The following is an 18,262-nucleotide window of genomic DNA, read 5'->3' as shown; positions in this document are numbered from 1 at the left end:
GTATGTGCAACATGTGCTTGCATTCAATTTTTCATTTTCAATATTTTTTAGATTTAAATTTTTAAAAAAATTTAAAATTTTATGAAAAGTCAACAAGGAAGCCCAAGCAAGCAGCGAAAATTTTAAGAAATACGTCTTTTAAACATTAAAAAAGAATTTTATTATTCTTTTGTGCAATATAAGTAAAGATAAGTAAATTTTTCTTGTGGTAAATTTCAATGCTTGAGATACAGAGACCAATGTCACAATCTGGTAGGAAATACCAAAATTCCTTCCTGCATCTCTGCAATTACATTTAAAATCCGCAATTAGAAATGAATTGATTTTAATCGTTTCGTCGGGATAATATTGCACACCCCAGCAGGGCAATATCACGGGCGCGCGAAATGAAGATCGAAACTCCAGCTCAGCATGTTCACGGGAGCGAGAAAGAAGGGGTTAATGAAAAGGACGTGATGTGGCATTTTATGACCGCTTTATTTTATTTTACTGCTGATTGGACTACCAGAATTAAAACTCGCATTTAACATCTGATATTTAACTTAACACTGCTATTTGATTGAAAAATATTTCAACCATTTCACTAGTTTGATGATTATTTCTTAGAGACTAATAGTCTGTTGACTAGTTTTTAGTATGGTTTCAGGAAAGGTAAATCGTGTGCTAGTACTGTTTTGCATTTCTATAACATGATTGCCATAGCTTTAATAAAAGAAAGTGTAGATGTTGTTATTGTTGGGAACTGAATTGAAGAGAGTTCCCAGCTAGAAAGAATTGAGATGCACGAGAAATCACCTCAAATTTTTTTGACATTTCACCTCATATATGTCAACTTTATACCTTATTTTTGTACTAAATTTTTTGTCTTACTATGTGAGTACAGCTTAGGTTTTTTTATTGTTTCGATTCTGTTTCCTAATGAATCATACATGGAATGCTAAATTTATCAGTTTCTTTCTCTCCCATAATGAGATCACTACAGAATAACAATTTGCTTTTCTTCAGTTATGATCTAAATTTATTTGGCTTGGCAGCTGTAAAAATGAAGCCAATGTTCGAAAGATTTTTCAATTCCACATTTAGCAAGTTTCTCATCTATTTTGCATAATTTTAATGTGATAATCTTGAGAAAGAACCTAAAGGGAGTAACTAATGATGGCAAGGTTACTCTAATAAAAATTTTGAAGTTTTATTTCAAAATGAAATTTATTAATTTTTTACATAATTTTTAGTTTGGTCAAGCATAGCAATCAACAAGAGTGTTTGTAAAGTTGCTTAAAATCTGCAGCTTTTTAAAATGCACTTTGTGCTTTTTCCCATTTCTTGCAGAACTTGTGGGGGATAGAAAATGTTATGTACAACCATTTGTAATGTTTTATATACCTTTGCTTTAATCATCCATTTTGTTCTACTTAGTTTCAGTTTTTCTAATTGTATTAGTAGTTATATTTCATGACATATGATAAAATATAAACTATCATCTTAGGCTATGAAACAGAGTGGTACAAACAAGTTTCTTGTTGATGGATTCCCTCGTAACAAAGACAACTTAGATGGTTGGAATAAAGAAATGCATGACAAAGCAGATGTACAATTCATTTTGTTTATAGATTGCTCTGAAGAAGTAAGTTGATAAATTATTTTATTTAATTTTTTGGGTAACATACTTGAAAACCCCGAACTATTCAGGAACAACAATGGGAATTAGATAGTCAAAAGACTCCAGTTGAAATAGGTGAAAGTTAAAGTAACTGAATGATTACTATTCTTATCTTATGATTGAATAGGACAGTTGTTCAAAGTAATATAAATTAAACTAGGGCATAGTAGTTGTATTTTGGAGCTCAAAATTTTCTTGCTCCTGTACTGGGGGTTTACCCAGTATTGTTATTTTTTTTCAGGTTGTGCTCTTTTTTTTTTTTAATGGTGAGCTTGGGCGGCTTTGGTCTATGTTATTTTTGCAATTTCTTTTGAGTTCACTTCAACTTGAATGAGTTTTTCTTTTTTTTTCATCTTTCAAAGTGATTAATGTAATTGACTTATGAGTCACCAGAGCATTTTTTATCTGAAAAGCAGCTACTTAAAATGCAACTTTGATATTTATTGAAAAAGCGCTTTTTTTTTTTTTTTTTTTTGCAAAAATTCACAGGTAAAAATTTTTTGAAAAAGAACTAGTGTTTTTTACCTCTATATTTCTGATTTTTAAGTTTTTTTTTTTTTTTAAATTATGTTTTTGAGTTAGGGTAGTTGACCAGTTAGCTTTACTGTGCACTGAGTGACTGATCTTGGTACTGTCAAACTTGGATATCTCTAACCTCCTTATCTCGAAACCCTCAACAAAAAAGAAAATTAAAAGATTTTATGTATTTTCCATAGTTATCTCAAAATTTATTTTTCTAAATCTTTGATATGTCGAAATTTTTGCACAGAAGCAACTGTTAATTGCTGTTTTTCCTCAGCAATTTTTGTGTTAGAATCAGTTTCAGTAGACATCTACTTCTAATTTTTCTTCTCTTTTCCTTCCAATGAAAAGTGTAGATTGGATGTGCTTGATGATCAAATTAGAACTTTGAAGTCTGCAGATGAAAGTCGAAATTGCTACTCATTTCAAAATAACTTGTGAATTGTTATACAAAGTGGTCGCATAGTACATGTATAAATATATATATATCGTATATATGTGCAATTGTGAGAATTACTAGTCTAATTTTTTCAAAACCTTGATATCTCGACATCTCAAATTGTTTTCTCGAGATATCAAGATGGTACTGTATTCAAATGGAAGTAATTGCAAAATTAGCTCCACACTTGCCATACAAGATTGTGCAATTGATTCTTTATAAAATTTTGTACATATTACTGAACATTGAAAATTTTGATGAATGTTTGAATTCTTTTTCAGCAAAACTCTTATTTCTATGTCAAAACTGTTGGTTACAGCAATTTTTATTTTTTAATTGTTTAGGCTTGTATTGATCGGTGTTTAAAGAGAGGAGCTGCAGGGAGTGGACGCTCTGATGATAATTTGGAAAGTCTTAAAAAGAGGTGTGTGCTTGTCTTTGTACTTCATTTTTCAGAATCTTATTTCGACTTATTTATGTAAACTAGTGCGATTTTCGTAAAACTTGTTTATTCTAGAATCCCAAAATTCCTTTTTCTTTTTACTTCTAATTCTACCACTCAATTATTATGATTATTATTTTCGAAAGTACAGTAGACTCCTGATTATCCGGATTCCGTACAATCCAGCCTAGTAAATAATGTTTGAAATCGGTCATTTGTAAAACCGGTGTTGTTGTTGTTGTCGTGTGCCAGCTAGGCTGGCAATTTGAGGTGCGCTGCTTCACTTTTCCAACTGTACCGTAATTTGGTGTGAAGTCCGACTTCTACAGTACACACATGCCATAAGGACCGGTTAATAGGGTAGGCAACCATTCACAGCACAACAACACATTCTCACAAAGAAAGGACAAAGACAGGAGAAAGAAAGTATGTCCATGACTGAGCCGGGATTCAAACCCGGTCATGGAAGTGTATGAGGAAAATAAAGAATACTAAAATATTTTTCTTTCCCTACCCTCTGCCTGCAACCACCATGCTTTCTCCTTGTGGTGACCGGAACAGAAAGGGTTTTTATAGATTTTTATAAAATTTTACAAATTTTACTAAACTTTTGATGACTCAATTATTTAGATTTCAATAATGACAAGGACTGACTCACTTAGACTTGGATGATTATGACTTACCTTACTTTTTAAACAGTATTTATAAAGTAAAATTGTAATTTCCCTCTAAGTAAAAAGATTCAATTAATCAGAACACTCAAATAACTGAAATTTGTTCAATTTGTGTTAGAATTTAATTTCTCTCTCTCTCTCTCTCTCAAAAAAAGTGTGGGGGGGGACTATTTTTTAGAATCTCTCAAAAAGCCAATTAATCTACCAAGAACATAAATATTATGCACATTGCACAAATATGCTTTAAATGTGGACACAAATCATAACGAGTAGATCGTTCTTTTAGCGCGAATGGGGGGGGGGATCCTCTCTTTTTTTAGGTTCTAATTTGTTAAAATAATTGTCAATTATCATTGAGTGTTGCAGCTTAATGTAGAGCTTGTTTAGCCTATATTTTCATACACTTGCCCAAATGATTTTCAGTCCAAAATAGTGAATTTAGACACATTTTCAGCACCCTAGATACAGCTGCACTATTTGTATTTGATGTTCGTTTTTTTTTCCCTCCCTTTTCTTTTCTCCCATCAGAAAAGCACATTCGCTATTCTCTTTATTTTCACTGAACTATTCAAAAAAGGAAAAAGTCATGATTTTTTTGTTTTAAGATTTTGGAAGATGTGTTGTTACTATATAAAGTCCTCTCAAAACTGCGGGGTATTGCCCTTATGCCCCCCCCCCCCAATAAATCTACCCATGCTCTTCTAAACTAATCAAAAAAGAAAAAAAAATGATTTTTTTTTATTTTTGGAAAATGTGTTATTACTACATAAAGTTCTCCCAAAACTGGGGGGGCATTGCCCCCCTCTGCCCCCCATAAATCCGCCCATGTCAGAGGTTTCAACTCCTTCCCCTGCACACAAATGGCTGCATCTTTAAAAGTAAGGACAGGTCAACCACAGCCCTATGCTCAAGCAGGGAATATGTTTATGATGGCTGTTGTGGAGAGAAACCTTCCAATCGGGAAAAGTTATCTCACAATGGCATTGAACGTATTCAGCTGGTCATCCTAAGAAGGACAGTCCTGATTCTTTCTGGGAATCACATGCCGAAAATGCAAAAAGGCTTCTTAATAAAAATAGTATTAGGAAGGCTTTCAGTCTTCTTATTGGTCATTGCACCTTAAAGCGGCACCTTGCTCTAATGGGTGTCAATAAGGATCCAACTTTCTGGGTTTGCGTCTTTCGTGAATAAACTTGCTCAAATCATGTGTGATTCTGAAGTGTTTTTTGCCTATAGGTTTGAACACCTCGGTCATCATTTGCTTGAATCATAGGTGATTCATAACATTTCTATTAGGTGTTCGTTGAATTTTGCTTTAGCTACTGGTCTGTTTTAAGACTTCTGTTTGGGGACGAGTACAGAAGACATCTGGTCCCAGTGCTTGGTTCGGTTGAACTCCCCTTTCTTTCATTTCAACCTCCGTGCATTCTGATCCCCAAATAACACTGGTAGCACATTAGTTAGAAGCTGTCTCATAGTCACTTTTGCACATGACACACTTATGACTAATCAAGAGGAAAGGTTCTAGTTTGTCTTTACTCAGTCTAGTATCACATGTTATTTGATTGCATTGATTTGGGCTACGTCTTAGTTTTTTTAGTGCATATTTAGTTATTGACGATTAAAAAGAAAATTAGTGTTAAACGAAAAAAGGTTGTTGTTAGTATGGAGGAGAAACTTTGCGCAATCAATTGACTGGACACAAGAGTAACTGCAAAAACGATTGCTTTGGAATTAGGAGTAGATACAAGCACAGTTAGTGACTGGAAAAAAATCGACCAGAAATCAAACAGTGGTGTGTGCTTGCCCAAGGCAGTGGGAATGGAATAAAAAGAGGAAAAACTATGTTAACAGGTAGGCATAAAGAGGTTGATGAAGATTTATTTTTATGGCAGAACACATTAAGGAAATGGTTTGCTAGTGACTGGGCCGATATTGAAGGAAAAAAGCGCTACAACTTTTTCCCGACAATTAGAAGGAGTGGAATCAGAATTTATTGCTAGTGACGGATGGTTGGAAGAAAAGATTTGGTATTCGCCAGATTACGATGTGGAGAATCTTTATCATCAGATAAAGAGGCTGTAACTGAGTTCAAAAACTATTTTTCTGAACTTTGCTAAAGGAGAACGTTTCTGAGGCGCAGCTCTACAGTTGCGATGAGGCAGGCCTAAATAATTATAAAATGTTGCCCACAAAAACGCTTGCATCAAAAAAAGAAACCGCTGCTCCAGGGTGCAAGAAAAGTAAGGAAAGAGTCACCGTCCTGGCTTGCAGTAATGCAACTGGTAATCATAAATTTAGATTGACTTTGATAGTAAAGTGAAGAAAACCTAGAGATTTTTAAAAACTTTAAGTCAGGAATTGCTGCCTCTATATTACACGCATCAAAAGAGGGCGTGGATGAACTCGACCATCTTTAAGAATTAGTTTCACAATGGATTTGTACGGACTATCGAAAAACATTTGAAAGACGATGGTTTGCCGAGAAAAGCTTTGTTCATCCTTGACAATGCAACATCTCATCCATGCATTGATGAACTTACTGATAGTGGCATTAGAGCTGTTTTTTGCCACCCAATGTAACAGCTCTTTGCCAACGAATGAATCAGGGTGTGCTTCAAATGCTAAAGAGAAGGTATTGCCAGAGATTTCGACAGTCGTTGATATCAGCAATTGATAATGAAAAAGATTACTTGACAACTTTGAAGAAAATTGACATGCTAGATGTTGTGAGATGGGTGGCCGAAGCAGGGACTGAAGTTCCAAGCTCATCACTTTTAAACTTTATGAGGTCGAATCTGAATTAAAGGAAAAAAGCAAAAAGCTTGTTTCATTGCTTGAAAAAATACCAGGATGTGCCTGTGTCACTGAAGAGGATATCACAGAATGGATGGAAAGTGACGAAATTCATGAAATGACAATGACATCGTTAGAAATGGTCGTGCAAGAAAAAACATCAGAAGAGGAGGAGATCACAGAAAATCTCATCCCACACTCAGAAGGATTTTAAATGATTGAGGCAACTCTTGAGTATATAATTCAGCAAGAGGAAGCGACTCCAGCTGATGTAATCTGCTTGCATAAGTGGAGAGATGCTGCTTCTAGTAAAAGGGCTGAAAAGCAAAAACAGTCCTTCATCAAGGACTTTTTCTCAATATGAAAACTGAATATGTATCTATTAAATAAAACAGCGAGTACTAATTCTATTTTTTTATTTATCTAAAATATATAATTACATGTGTTTTAAATTAAGTAGGGGATGGAGTTAGAAGATGGAACTCCGTCCTCTATCTGGATTTTTTGTTATCCTGACTGCCAATCCGCCACATTAAGGGCTGTTCACTTATTGGCCATCTGTTCCATCCATCCAGTTTTTTGACATGACAGACTGCCGACGAAAACAGAATAGCATTCACATACGGTCACCGCACATCAATCACATGGCTGAACTCGCCCACCAGAGAAAAGAGCGCGCTGCTTGGCGGGAACCAATGAAATGCTGTCCTACTTTTGACGGCTGTCAGATATCAAGGTTCTTGTGATTGGAATCGGTCCCGTTCAAGATGGCTTGCTGTCATGGAAACCAGCAAAGAAAACCTGTTTCGGGAGGAAAGAAACGTGATGGACGGAACGGGACGGCCGATATGTGAACAGGCCCTTAGTCCGGATAATCGGAAGTCAGATGTATTTTGCGAATCTTCTACATGAACTCTCAAAAAGTGTGTACAAATCCAGAAGTAAAGGTTCAAGTTTTTAGAAAGATTCAAAACATTATTCAAGATGACTTTCCAAGACATTCCAGAATAATGAAAACAAGTCGACTTTTTTCACTTTTGATGAAAAATCCGGTTTTTTTTTTTTTTTCAACAAGGCATCTATTTCATGTAGAAATAAAACTTCTCTGTTAGCTGCTTTCAAAAATATTTTTCTTGCCAGTTAATACTACTGAAGCACATTGAATGAGAAACAAAATTAGCCAAAAAATTTGATTTATTGGAATTGTGCTTGTTTTCCAGATACTTGTCACAATGTTACTGTTTCAATAAAGTTGAGTGATTTTTTTAAATTATAAATAAAAAAATTTTAAAAGTCACTCAACTCCCAATGTTTTAATAAATTACTTCAATTAGAAGTCTTGCATGCATTTTAAAGAAAAAAATGTTTAGTGTTGTTGGGAGTTCTGAAGATCTTCTATTTCTTAGAATTTTTTTTTTTTTTTTACTGTACTGAGACAGTGAAATTTAAAATATATCTTTTTTATTTGTGTAAGTTTTAAAAGTTTTGCTTAAAACTGACTGTTAGCGGCAGAACAGTTTTAATATTTAATCTAATTTTTTTCTTTGTTTCAGATTCCGTACATTTCACAATGACACACTACCTATTGTAAATCAATTTGGCGAAAAGGGAATGGTTGTAAAAGTAGATGGAAGCTTAGACCCTGAGACAGTCAGTATACTTTGCTTATCTTATTAATACTATTTTCGTTTTTTCCCTTGGTTTATTGTGAAATCCTTTATGAGTGTGTGTACCTAGATTCTGAAAACGTAGTTTATACATTGTCCGCGCACCTGGAAAGAAATGGATTTTGGCTATGATTGAAAATGATTATGGAAAAGTCATAACTTTCAGCTGATAATGCTCAAAAATCATGGAAATTGACAATTGGTCATGGATTTTGAGTTCAAGATCATGCATATTTATCAAATTCTATAGATCAGATGAAAAAATTGCACATCTTATCCGTTTCTTACACTTTTACCCATGAATCCCCCGATTTTTCACACATTGCGAAATCAGATTGCATCCACTTCTATAATACTCGCTTGTTTTTAGCCTGCAACTTGTATTACATTTTTTTTCCAACTTATTAACATAATTAAAATTGTAGCTAAGGTGACATAAGCAGAGCTTCCCCCAGGATTAAAAAAGGGCAGGGTGCTGTTTTTCAAAAAAAGGGCACTTTTTCGAAACTAAAAGGCATGTTAATTATAGCTTCAAAGCATCAGTGGATATAGTTGTAGGATATTACTGTTATTTCTGGGTTCAAATGTTTTACTGTCGCAACAAAAAAAACTTTGAAACATTTATGAATTACTTCATAGGACATTTGAATAGTTTATAATCATTTTCAAAGGAGGCGATTGGGACTAAAAATTGGGGGAAGAGGGCGGGGGGGGGGGTAAAAGGGGGGTTAAAAAAAGAAAGCAACTAAAAGGCCATAGGATTTTTAGCATCTGCAAGAAAAAGGAAAGAAAAAAAAGAGAGAGAAAACAATACAAAATTTTGCTAAGGCTGGTTTTGAGAGCATTGTGAGTGGTAATTGATGCAAATCTAACAGCTTAACTCACGTTTCTCTTAAGATTTTGATGCATTATGTACATAATAACTTTCCCCAACGACACACTTTAACATGAATTAGACTTACATTAGTTACCACAAAGTACTTTGAGATGTCACAAATATTTGGTAACAATTTCATTAAGCAAGAATGGCTTGTTTATGTAAAACAATTGATTTACTAATATCTAAACAATGAATATATAAAGTAAAAGTTTCTGCTTGTGGCTAAATAATGTTTTGTAAGCAGATATACATAAGTAAAAACAAATTATTATAATCTGAAAATTTGGACATTCTGCTTTTTTTTTTTTTTAATAATTTCTAGTTTTGATTTCTAAATTGGAAAACAAAGAATGAACTGTAAAAGGGGGAGGAGGCGGAAAACTAATTCTTTCAGCTGTTACTAGCTGTAACTTAAGACTTTTAAATCCAAAAGTAGTAATTGCTCTTGGAGTAACCACCACCATAAGGAAACAAAAACCAATAAACAGCACCAGTTTCAAAGCACTTAGTATTTATTTTCAATAATTAAAAGTCATTTGTTTTCATTTGAAATGTCCAAAATCATCCACAATTTGACTTGTACATGCTGAATACTTTTTATTTTTGTCATATTTTTGCGTTTCTTTGATGCCACGTGTCACGCGAATCATTAGCGTTTTGCTGTTAATCTGCAGCAATCTTTTAGCATCTGCTTTCAGTTTTTCGATATTTCTTATTATTTTTTGAGTAGTACACAATATGAAGAAAACTGAGCAAAAATACAAACGTATTTTTCAGATAAAAAAATTATCGGCGTGCGTATAAAGCATAATAATAAAACAGAGCATATTATCCGCTAAAACAGCTGTTTCAGCAAATAATTATGATTTCGATTAATTTAGACTGAAATAAAATTTAAGAAAAAAAAATTAAATTCGCAGCGCAGGGGGAAAAAAAACGAAAAAAAACATGGCGCGGATTTTGGGCGTAGGTGGATTTTAGGTAGGTGGATTTGTGGCGCTCCATTGCATCTACTTAATTCTAATTAAAAATGGAAAAGCACTATTAAAAATATGAATTTGACTGAAAGATTATAAAATGCAAGGCTAACTTAACGTTTATCTGGCTGGAAGAAAAGTAGAGTTTTCTTAACATACATGTCAATTGGACAAAGAAACACTTCCCTTGTCATGAAGCGATAAGGAGGAAGGATGACAGCCAGTATTCTTCGCTACAGCCCTCCATTATTAAATAAAGGATGATGGGAAGCCTGAGGCAAGGAGCAAGGAAGTGATTCTGGGAATTCAGCAGTGGCTTATCAGTAGTGTTCCCAAAAGTGAAAGGTCCTTGGAAGAACATTGTTAAGTCTCTAGAATGCCCAGTAGGCCACTTTTTATCCCTTGTGGTAACTGAATGGAAGGCATGCTTTTCTAATAGTCAGCTCAATGGCAATCCTAGTTAAGAGGCGATGGGGAAGGGCGGATGTCCGCTGTTTTCACTTAGAAGAAAGTCATTGTGGGAAAACAATGGAAAGGGACACTGGCTCCTTCCTTTTTCTAGTAAAAATCTTAAATCCAAAGGACGCCAGTTCATGAACAAAAAGGCAATTAGGGCGCCGTTTTACCGATAAAACGGCAAGTTGGGCGCGTTCTAAGAATCAAAGGGCAAGTTGGGCGCGGCGCCCTCCCGCCCAATCCTGGGGGAGGGTCTGACATAAGTGTCTTATGGCTAATAACCCTAATATAAATTGTATTAGTGGTTTGATTTTTTTTTTTTTTTTTTTTGAGTAAATTAATGTTTGATAAAGCTCCTATCATTTGCATGCTATTTTTCAAGGAATCTTTTACACCTTTGAGATATTGTTGAATTTATATATTAGATTAGTGCATTTTAAACTAAAAATGCTTGATTAAACCATATTTTTTCCTCAAATACCGTTGTTTAAAAGCTCTTGTTTTCTCCTTTGAAACTTTGACCAATCTCCTGTTCTTTTATTTCATAAGGTTAGCAGGTCTGATATAGGTGAACACTAAAATAATTTATTAGATCAATAAATAATAATATAAGCAAAGAAGCAGGGAGCATCAAATAAAGTTCGTCCCCAATGTCTTCAAAACTCAGTCAGTTCCTGGTCACTGGCAATGACCTTCCTATGGAATCTTAGTGTTAATGGTCTCAGTTCTGTCAGGAGTTCTTAATTTTCCAATAAAATAAAATTATATCTCATTTGCAATCGTAAAAACTGCATAAAAAATCATATCTAAAATTTTTACATTGGTAATATAGTTACTTGAATGTTTTGGTAACATAAAAGCTTGATTTGGTTTTTGTGTATTTATTGTAAAACAGTATCAAAATTAAATAGCAGTTCATTTGACAAAAAACCTTCTTTTTCTTTTGTAGGTGTTTGATAAAATCCAAGACACGTTTTCAAAACATTCTTAAAATCTGCATATTGAACAATTCCAGTGCTGCATTTATACAGTTGTTATTGTTGTGAAAAGGTCTTATTAATTAGATAGAATATATTATCAAATATAGAAGATATATATTTCCAGTTCCAGTTATATATATTATATGTCTGTTGATCAATCTTGATTACTTAAATAGACTGTCCCTTTTGTGCTTGCAAAAAGGAAGTGCCACTTTAACCTATTTTTTGGGTAACATTTTGCATGAATTTGTATTTCAAATTGCCATGGTATCTTGTATAATCTTATGTAGCAAATCAAACTTTTAATGTGTTTACATTTTTTTGTAACTCTGATATCTTGATGTATAAGAATCTCTCATAAAATAGGAATAGTTATAAAATATATAAATGTTTTAACATCAGAAATTTACAACTTGCTTTTTAAAATTCAGCTGTACACAAGATTTCCATTATTTACATGTTATTGAAAAATCGTAGAGTTAGCCTCAAGAAAATAAAGCTCTAAAGCCTGAATCATAATAAGTAAGAAGAAAAATTAAATTTATCACTTACTTATACTCATGAATAAAAAATAAATTTCATAACAAATAGAAATTTCAAACTTCTTCAAAAAAAAAAATTCTTTTGAAATGTTTATCTTATCTTTCCAAAAATAATTTCAAATTCAATAGAATATTTTTGCAATAATTCCTAAAATAGGTGTTGGCCTTCTGCACTGGGGTCCCAGGTGGTCAGTTGGTGAAATTGTGGCAAATGCTTTAGATCTGCACTTGGCTTAGGTGCCTAATGCAGACCCATTAGAAAAACAGGAAACAACAATTAATTATAATTATTAAGCTGAAAATTCCTGATGTTAAATATTAGTAATGTTATGAATATTATATAATGCTGTACAGTTAATTATATTATATGTGTTATTCGAGATTAAGCATAGTTTTCTTTAACTGCTATTGCAATCTTTTTAAATTCTATGCCTATACTTTTATGTAGCTATGGCCAAGTCAGGGTTGGGTTTTGGACTGTCCAAAACTGGTTTAGAACACGACAGGTGGTTTGTACCGTCCAAAAGTGTCTTAAACTGTCCAAAAGTATGCCAAAGCTAAAGGGGTGTAATCTAATCAATTTGTATTTAGCGCAATATAAATACTAATATAAATATTAATAAGGTTTAATTAATGCATATTTGAAATTTTTTTTTTTCCGAAATTTTCATTTAAAAAAATATTTTGCTTAAAAAATTGCCAATAACTCTATATATAAAAACTTCCTTATGTAACAAAATTCACTACACTACCAAGACCTAATTTCAGTTCCATTTATAGCTCAAAGTAATGTTATTAAATGTGTGATATTTAGGTGCAAAAAAAAAGACTAATTTTGTAAACAATTTTTGTATATGAGTTTTCTTACAAAATACAGTTCCGCAAAAAATGTAGTTTTGGACACAAAGGTAAAACAGGACAGGACGGTAAAAACTGTCCAAAACCTTGCCAGCCCTTAGCCAAGTACATTTTTTTTCTATGGAAACTAATTTATGCAAAAATAATAATTTTGTATTCTAATCAATTCTCAATGTTTCAATTTCTGAAATGCATATTTAAAAAATCTTTTGTAAATCACAAAAACGATTTAATCAGACATGCTATGTTTTTATTACGTTTGTGATCAAGAATAATAAGAACAACTTTTGTAAATAAAATTAAATACAAAAGCCTGCTTCCTGTATGATTTCCTAAATACAAGCAATTTTAAATCAAAATATAATCTAATGATGCAGTTTTAGCCGAATCTTGTTGAGAAAAAATAAATGTACTTAAAGGCAACATAACAATTGAAACTGCAGTTAACCTGTTTTTGGTTTAGTCCTTTGTGGGCTTAAACAAAAAGTCACATGGGAGTAGTAGTAATACTGTTCCCATGAATGTCAGAAAACATAAATTTTTTCGGGTAAATTTTTCCAAAGAATCTTATTAGGGATACTATTGGGATTTTTTTGAACGATACAGGAGAAAAACCCTGTCCTTCGATATTTTCAAGGAAACTGAATAATGATGACATCTAGTGGTTGCTGAAATATATTTTTTGAAAATAGGCAGTTCTGTGGATCTTTATGAAATGAAAAACATTCAAATGAAATTTTTGGCAGGTGGGGTTTTTTCTATAAATGTAATATTTACTGAGCACACAACTCGTCTAGTTTCGACTGGAAAATGTCCGAAAAGCGCATGCATGCAACAACTTTTGCTGTAGCCTGATGGTTTGCACCCATGTAGGCTATGCTTTTGCCCGTCTGTTTCAAGTTTCACAGGTTCATTGGCTTTCGCTACGGAGTTGTGCATCTAGTGGTACTGATCTATGAGTTTACCCGTATGTACCCTTTTTTATTTTGTTAATATGGTCAATATTGCATTCCTGATGGCATTAATGTTAATAGTAGCCATGGGCGCTCATATTTAAAATTTTATATGGGGGGGGGGGGCTCTGATGTTTTCCGCATGGAAACATTTCAGTAAAGATTATAGAGTTTTTAAAATTTGACATTTTTAATAGCTTATTCATTAATGGCTGGGGAAGAAATTTCTTTGCAAAGAGAAAAGTACTAAAAACAAGGAAGTTCTAATTTCTAGCGGGGGGGGGGGGATTGAGCCCCCATTTGCCCTTTCATATGGGCGCCTATGATAGCAGCTATGAAAATCTTCATATTGGAATCTCAGATTAATCATGTAAAGTGTTTGATTCATTTCTAATTTTTCATTTAGTTGGCAGTAGTTCTCATGAACACTCTTGAATACATGAGGAGGTAGTGCGAGCAAGCACAGCCTGTAGATCCGGATTTATTCAAAAAAATGTTCATTATATAAAATTATAAAAAAATTCCTTTTTTTAACAAAATGTTCCAGTTATATTTTATTATTAAAAAAATATATAAAAAAAGGAATAGCATACCCGTAGATAAACAAGTTGAACCTTCATACTATTTTAACAATTTTACTGAAAACTGCAAGGGATTGTTTTACAAGTGGCCAATTTTGCAAAATGTTGTAAGGGGGAGAGGGGGGCAAGGCAGCCCTAACTTATGTCTGTAATTGTATTGAACATATCGTCGCCTCAGAGCAACAGTAGGATATCTTAGTGTTGCTCTGAGGTGACGATATGAAGGTTATATAAAAAAGAAAAAACACTAGTCCAGGTTTCATACATATCTTTATTTTTGATAAATATGGTAATTTTTGATTAAAAATTCAAGATTCAATCTGTCGTGCAATAAATACAAAATAACTATACTCTAAGTGTTAACATACAATGCTAGAACTAGAGACAGTTTTACAAAACTTCTCCTCGGCCTGCTTTTGGAAGCATTGCAAAATTTGAATTAGCCATTTTAAATATACATAATTAGCACAAATATAACTATCCAGAATGAATAACGTATATTTTTATCATCAAATAATGTATGACGGAAGATGATTGCATATGTACGTAAGGAAATTCAAACTTAAACACTTTTGTACAGTTAATTTTGTTTCAGGCACCAAAAACAAATCCGTTTTGTACTTATTTTAATTAGTAAACGTTTGTGTATATCATCAATTCAATTAACAGCTTACATTAATAAACTGAAAACTGATAGCTATACAGTACTTATAATCATATTTATGTCTTTATTACATTTTCATTAATTGGTTTGCATTTTTAGACTTGTTCTTTTCTCACAGGCTTAACTTCTGACATAAGTTGGAAGAGCATTGTGTATCAAATCGCTATAGTACTGTGAATAGAAATCAGGGGTAGCAGTTGTTAAAAAATTTCGAGTTTTGTCCTAAAATTTTCATTAATTTATTCCATACTTGCACAGAAAAAGAAAGTTCAAACTAAAAATGAAACTTTTCATGATGATATGCCTATATTTTAGAGTAAAAGAAAGAAAAATCTATGCCACTGCTGTCTTTTTTCTGGAGAAAGGGGGGGGGGTGCAGTTAACCAAAATATACGCTCAATATAAAGCGGTTTGTGTTATCTATACTTAATAACTCTTGCAGTCATTCCTCTTCTGCAAAAAATGTATCAAAATAAAATAATAAAGAAAATAAAAACAGCTGTGTAGCAGGTGCTGTAGAAGAATTAAGGGGGGGGGGATAGGATCTGATGATTTTGATTTTTTCCCCCCTTGAAAAGGAATGAAATGTGTAAATCATGGGTGGAAAATATCCTCTCATTCTCTCAAACTGCAGTTCTGTGGCAGAGGGGGGGGGGGAGTGAAAGGTATTATAATTCATTCAAATAAAATAAATGCAATGTGTTGAGTTAAAACCCAAAAATAAACACTTTGTTCAAAAAATATATTTAGAGCAAAATTTGGGCCATCACCAGATGGGAAGTAATTTTTATTTTTATAGTACTTAGCTTGTTCTTCCAGTCTGAAGCGTTTCAGTTTGCTTTGTGTTTCTGTTCAGTGAAATTGGACTATTTCTTACACATATAATTTTTTAATTTAGTCCCTAACTTTTTTCTTTGAAAATGTAAATAGTAGTTTGTTTTATAAAAATGCCATGGAAAACAAAATGCTCTTCCTTGGGGTTGAAACAAAATGGGCAGAAATGGATGCAAAATCAGCACATGGTGCCATGCAGAAAAGGATGAACCTAACCCATTTTGTTCTGTTTGTACATTATACGGGGTGTCCGAGAAAGATCCGTACAACTTCAAAAATTTATTGAAAAAGAAACACTAGGGTTACAGTGAAACTAATTAGTACATTAGATAGACTAACTGAAAAAGTTTTTTTCCTATAACTTAAGTTATTACCTTAGGAAATTTCTACATGAGACCCTTTCGTAGCACAAACAATATCAAGACGATAATCCAATTCCATCCACGACCGTTTCAGCATGCTAACCCCAACAGTAGCTACAGCTGTTTGGATGTTTTGTTCCGTTGTGTTTGCGCATCGGATTTTGTTTCGATATACCACGCCACACATTGAACTTTCTTCACGCGATCCGCCATTGAAATACCTAAAATGCTTAAATATTCCTTTGTGTGACATGTAGCGCCATATATGGTCAGAAACATACTGCAAAAAAAACCTTTTTGAGTTATTCTATATAATGTACTAATTAGTTTCGCTGTAACCCTATTGTTTCTTTTTCAATAAATTTTTGAAGTTGTACGGATCTTTCTCGGACACCCTGTATTTCAATGAATAGTGTTAGCTGGTAGGGCTCGAAAATTATATAGCCCAACATGCCCGGGGCATGTAAAAATTCCGATCGGGCATGAATCTTTTACCCTTACATGCCCAGCTGGGCATGTAATTATTACAATTTTTATATTAAGTATTTTTAATTTTAATGATTTATTATGTACTATTTATTTAAAAAAATTTTATGTTGTATATTGAAAAAATTTTTGATTCAGATATAAAGCTGTGAAAGTAATTTTTTGTGTGATTAATGCTAGACAAGTGCAAATCAATTTATTCACATATTCAATTTTTTATGTGATTAATGCAAGACAAACACAAATATTTTTATTATTATACAATTAAAAAAAACCTGGGCATGTAAAAGTTTATTCGGGCATGTACCTTTTAGACAAACATGCCTGGTAGGACGCGTAAAGTTTTAAAGATTTTTCTAATCCTGTTAGCAGGCCTATTCCTTAATTTGCGAAGGAAGACTGGAAGATCTGAGGAAACCCCTCATACAGACAGAGAACAATAAGACAGAACAAAAACATTTTCAGTGCGGCATCTAACAGCTATAATACAAATTCATCTTGGGGGGAAAAAAAGAAATCTAAAATAAGGCTTCATCATGTAGATGAAAATTTATTTTTATTTGTTAGTAGAAAAATGTAGTAAGCGGACTTTCTGAAAAAGGGTAATGTAGAATCCGAAATATTTAAACATTCTCAATATATTTAAACATTCTAAATCTTTTCAGGAACCAACAGAAAATGAAACCTGTGGAAAAGGGGATAACGTACGTAACAGACGAAGTAAAATCAGACAAAATAAAGTCGGGGTTTAAATTGCCTATTTAGATTAACCCAGAATCAAATCGTACGATTAAATATTTCTACTCCATTATGTGTCACTGTGTTAAAGTATAAAAGATTTAATGTATTTTATTTTAGTTTTCAAAACTGAATTTGAAGCGTTTGATCATCCACTACGAAAATCAAGCTTATAAATCATTTAAGTTATCAAAACTTGATATTAGTTGTCCTAAAATTTCATCAAAATTACCCCCTCCCCCCTCCCCTCTTGCTGCACAAATGAAGATATATATATATATATATATATATATATATATATATATATATATATATATATATATATATATATATATATATATGTTGGCACTTATACATAACTCGATTTTCATTCGCTATTATGAATAAGGTAATAATATCAGTATATTAATATGTAAATATTCCAATAGAGATTTTATATTTCATATTTTTTAAACTGGAATGAAGTAATCAACCTGCTGCATGAAACATTAAAATACAGTACATTCATTCTAGCTATTAAAATTTGCATAATTTGTTTCATCAGTAATATCAAAATTAAAAGTGTGCAATAGTTTTCTAGAGAAGCAAAATATTGCAAAACATATTTAGATATTATCTTTGAGGAATGTTACATCTTTGAGATATGCTCCAAGCTTGGAGAAAAAAATTAAATTTGATGCTGAACTTAGTTATTTTATTTTTCTAATCCTTCTCTTTCATATTGTAAATATCAGTTAACTCTCAACAACAA

General features: G+C 32.7%; 1 protein-coding gene across 1 annotated transcript; it reads left to right on the top strand.

Annotated features, from left to right (window-relative positions):
- Positions 1–1,486: 1,486 nt before the first annotated feature.
- LOC129227678 (UMP-CMP kinase-like) lies at positions 1,487–12,931 on the top strand (the record flags this gene model as incomplete). Its single annotated transcript, XM_054862271.1, is given in 4 exon segments — positions 1,487–1,624; positions 2,966–3,045; positions 8,087–8,183; positions 11,463–12,931. Coding segments are annotated over 4 exon segments (357 nt in total), but the record flags the coding sequence as incomplete, so codon positions are not given.
- Between the last annotated feature and the right edge of the window lie 5,331 nt (positions 12,932–18,262).

This window comes from Uloborus diversus, chromosome 8, assembly GCF_026930045.1.
Source record: "Uloborus diversus isolate 005 chromosome 8, Udiv.v.3.1, whole genome shotgun sequence".
Lineage (NCBI taxonomy): Eukaryota > Metazoa > Arthropoda > Arachnida > Araneae > Uloboridae > Uloborus > Uloborus diversus.
The sequence above is the reverse complement of the archived record's forward strand: the minus strand, read 5'-3'. Positions and strand labels throughout refer to the sequence as shown.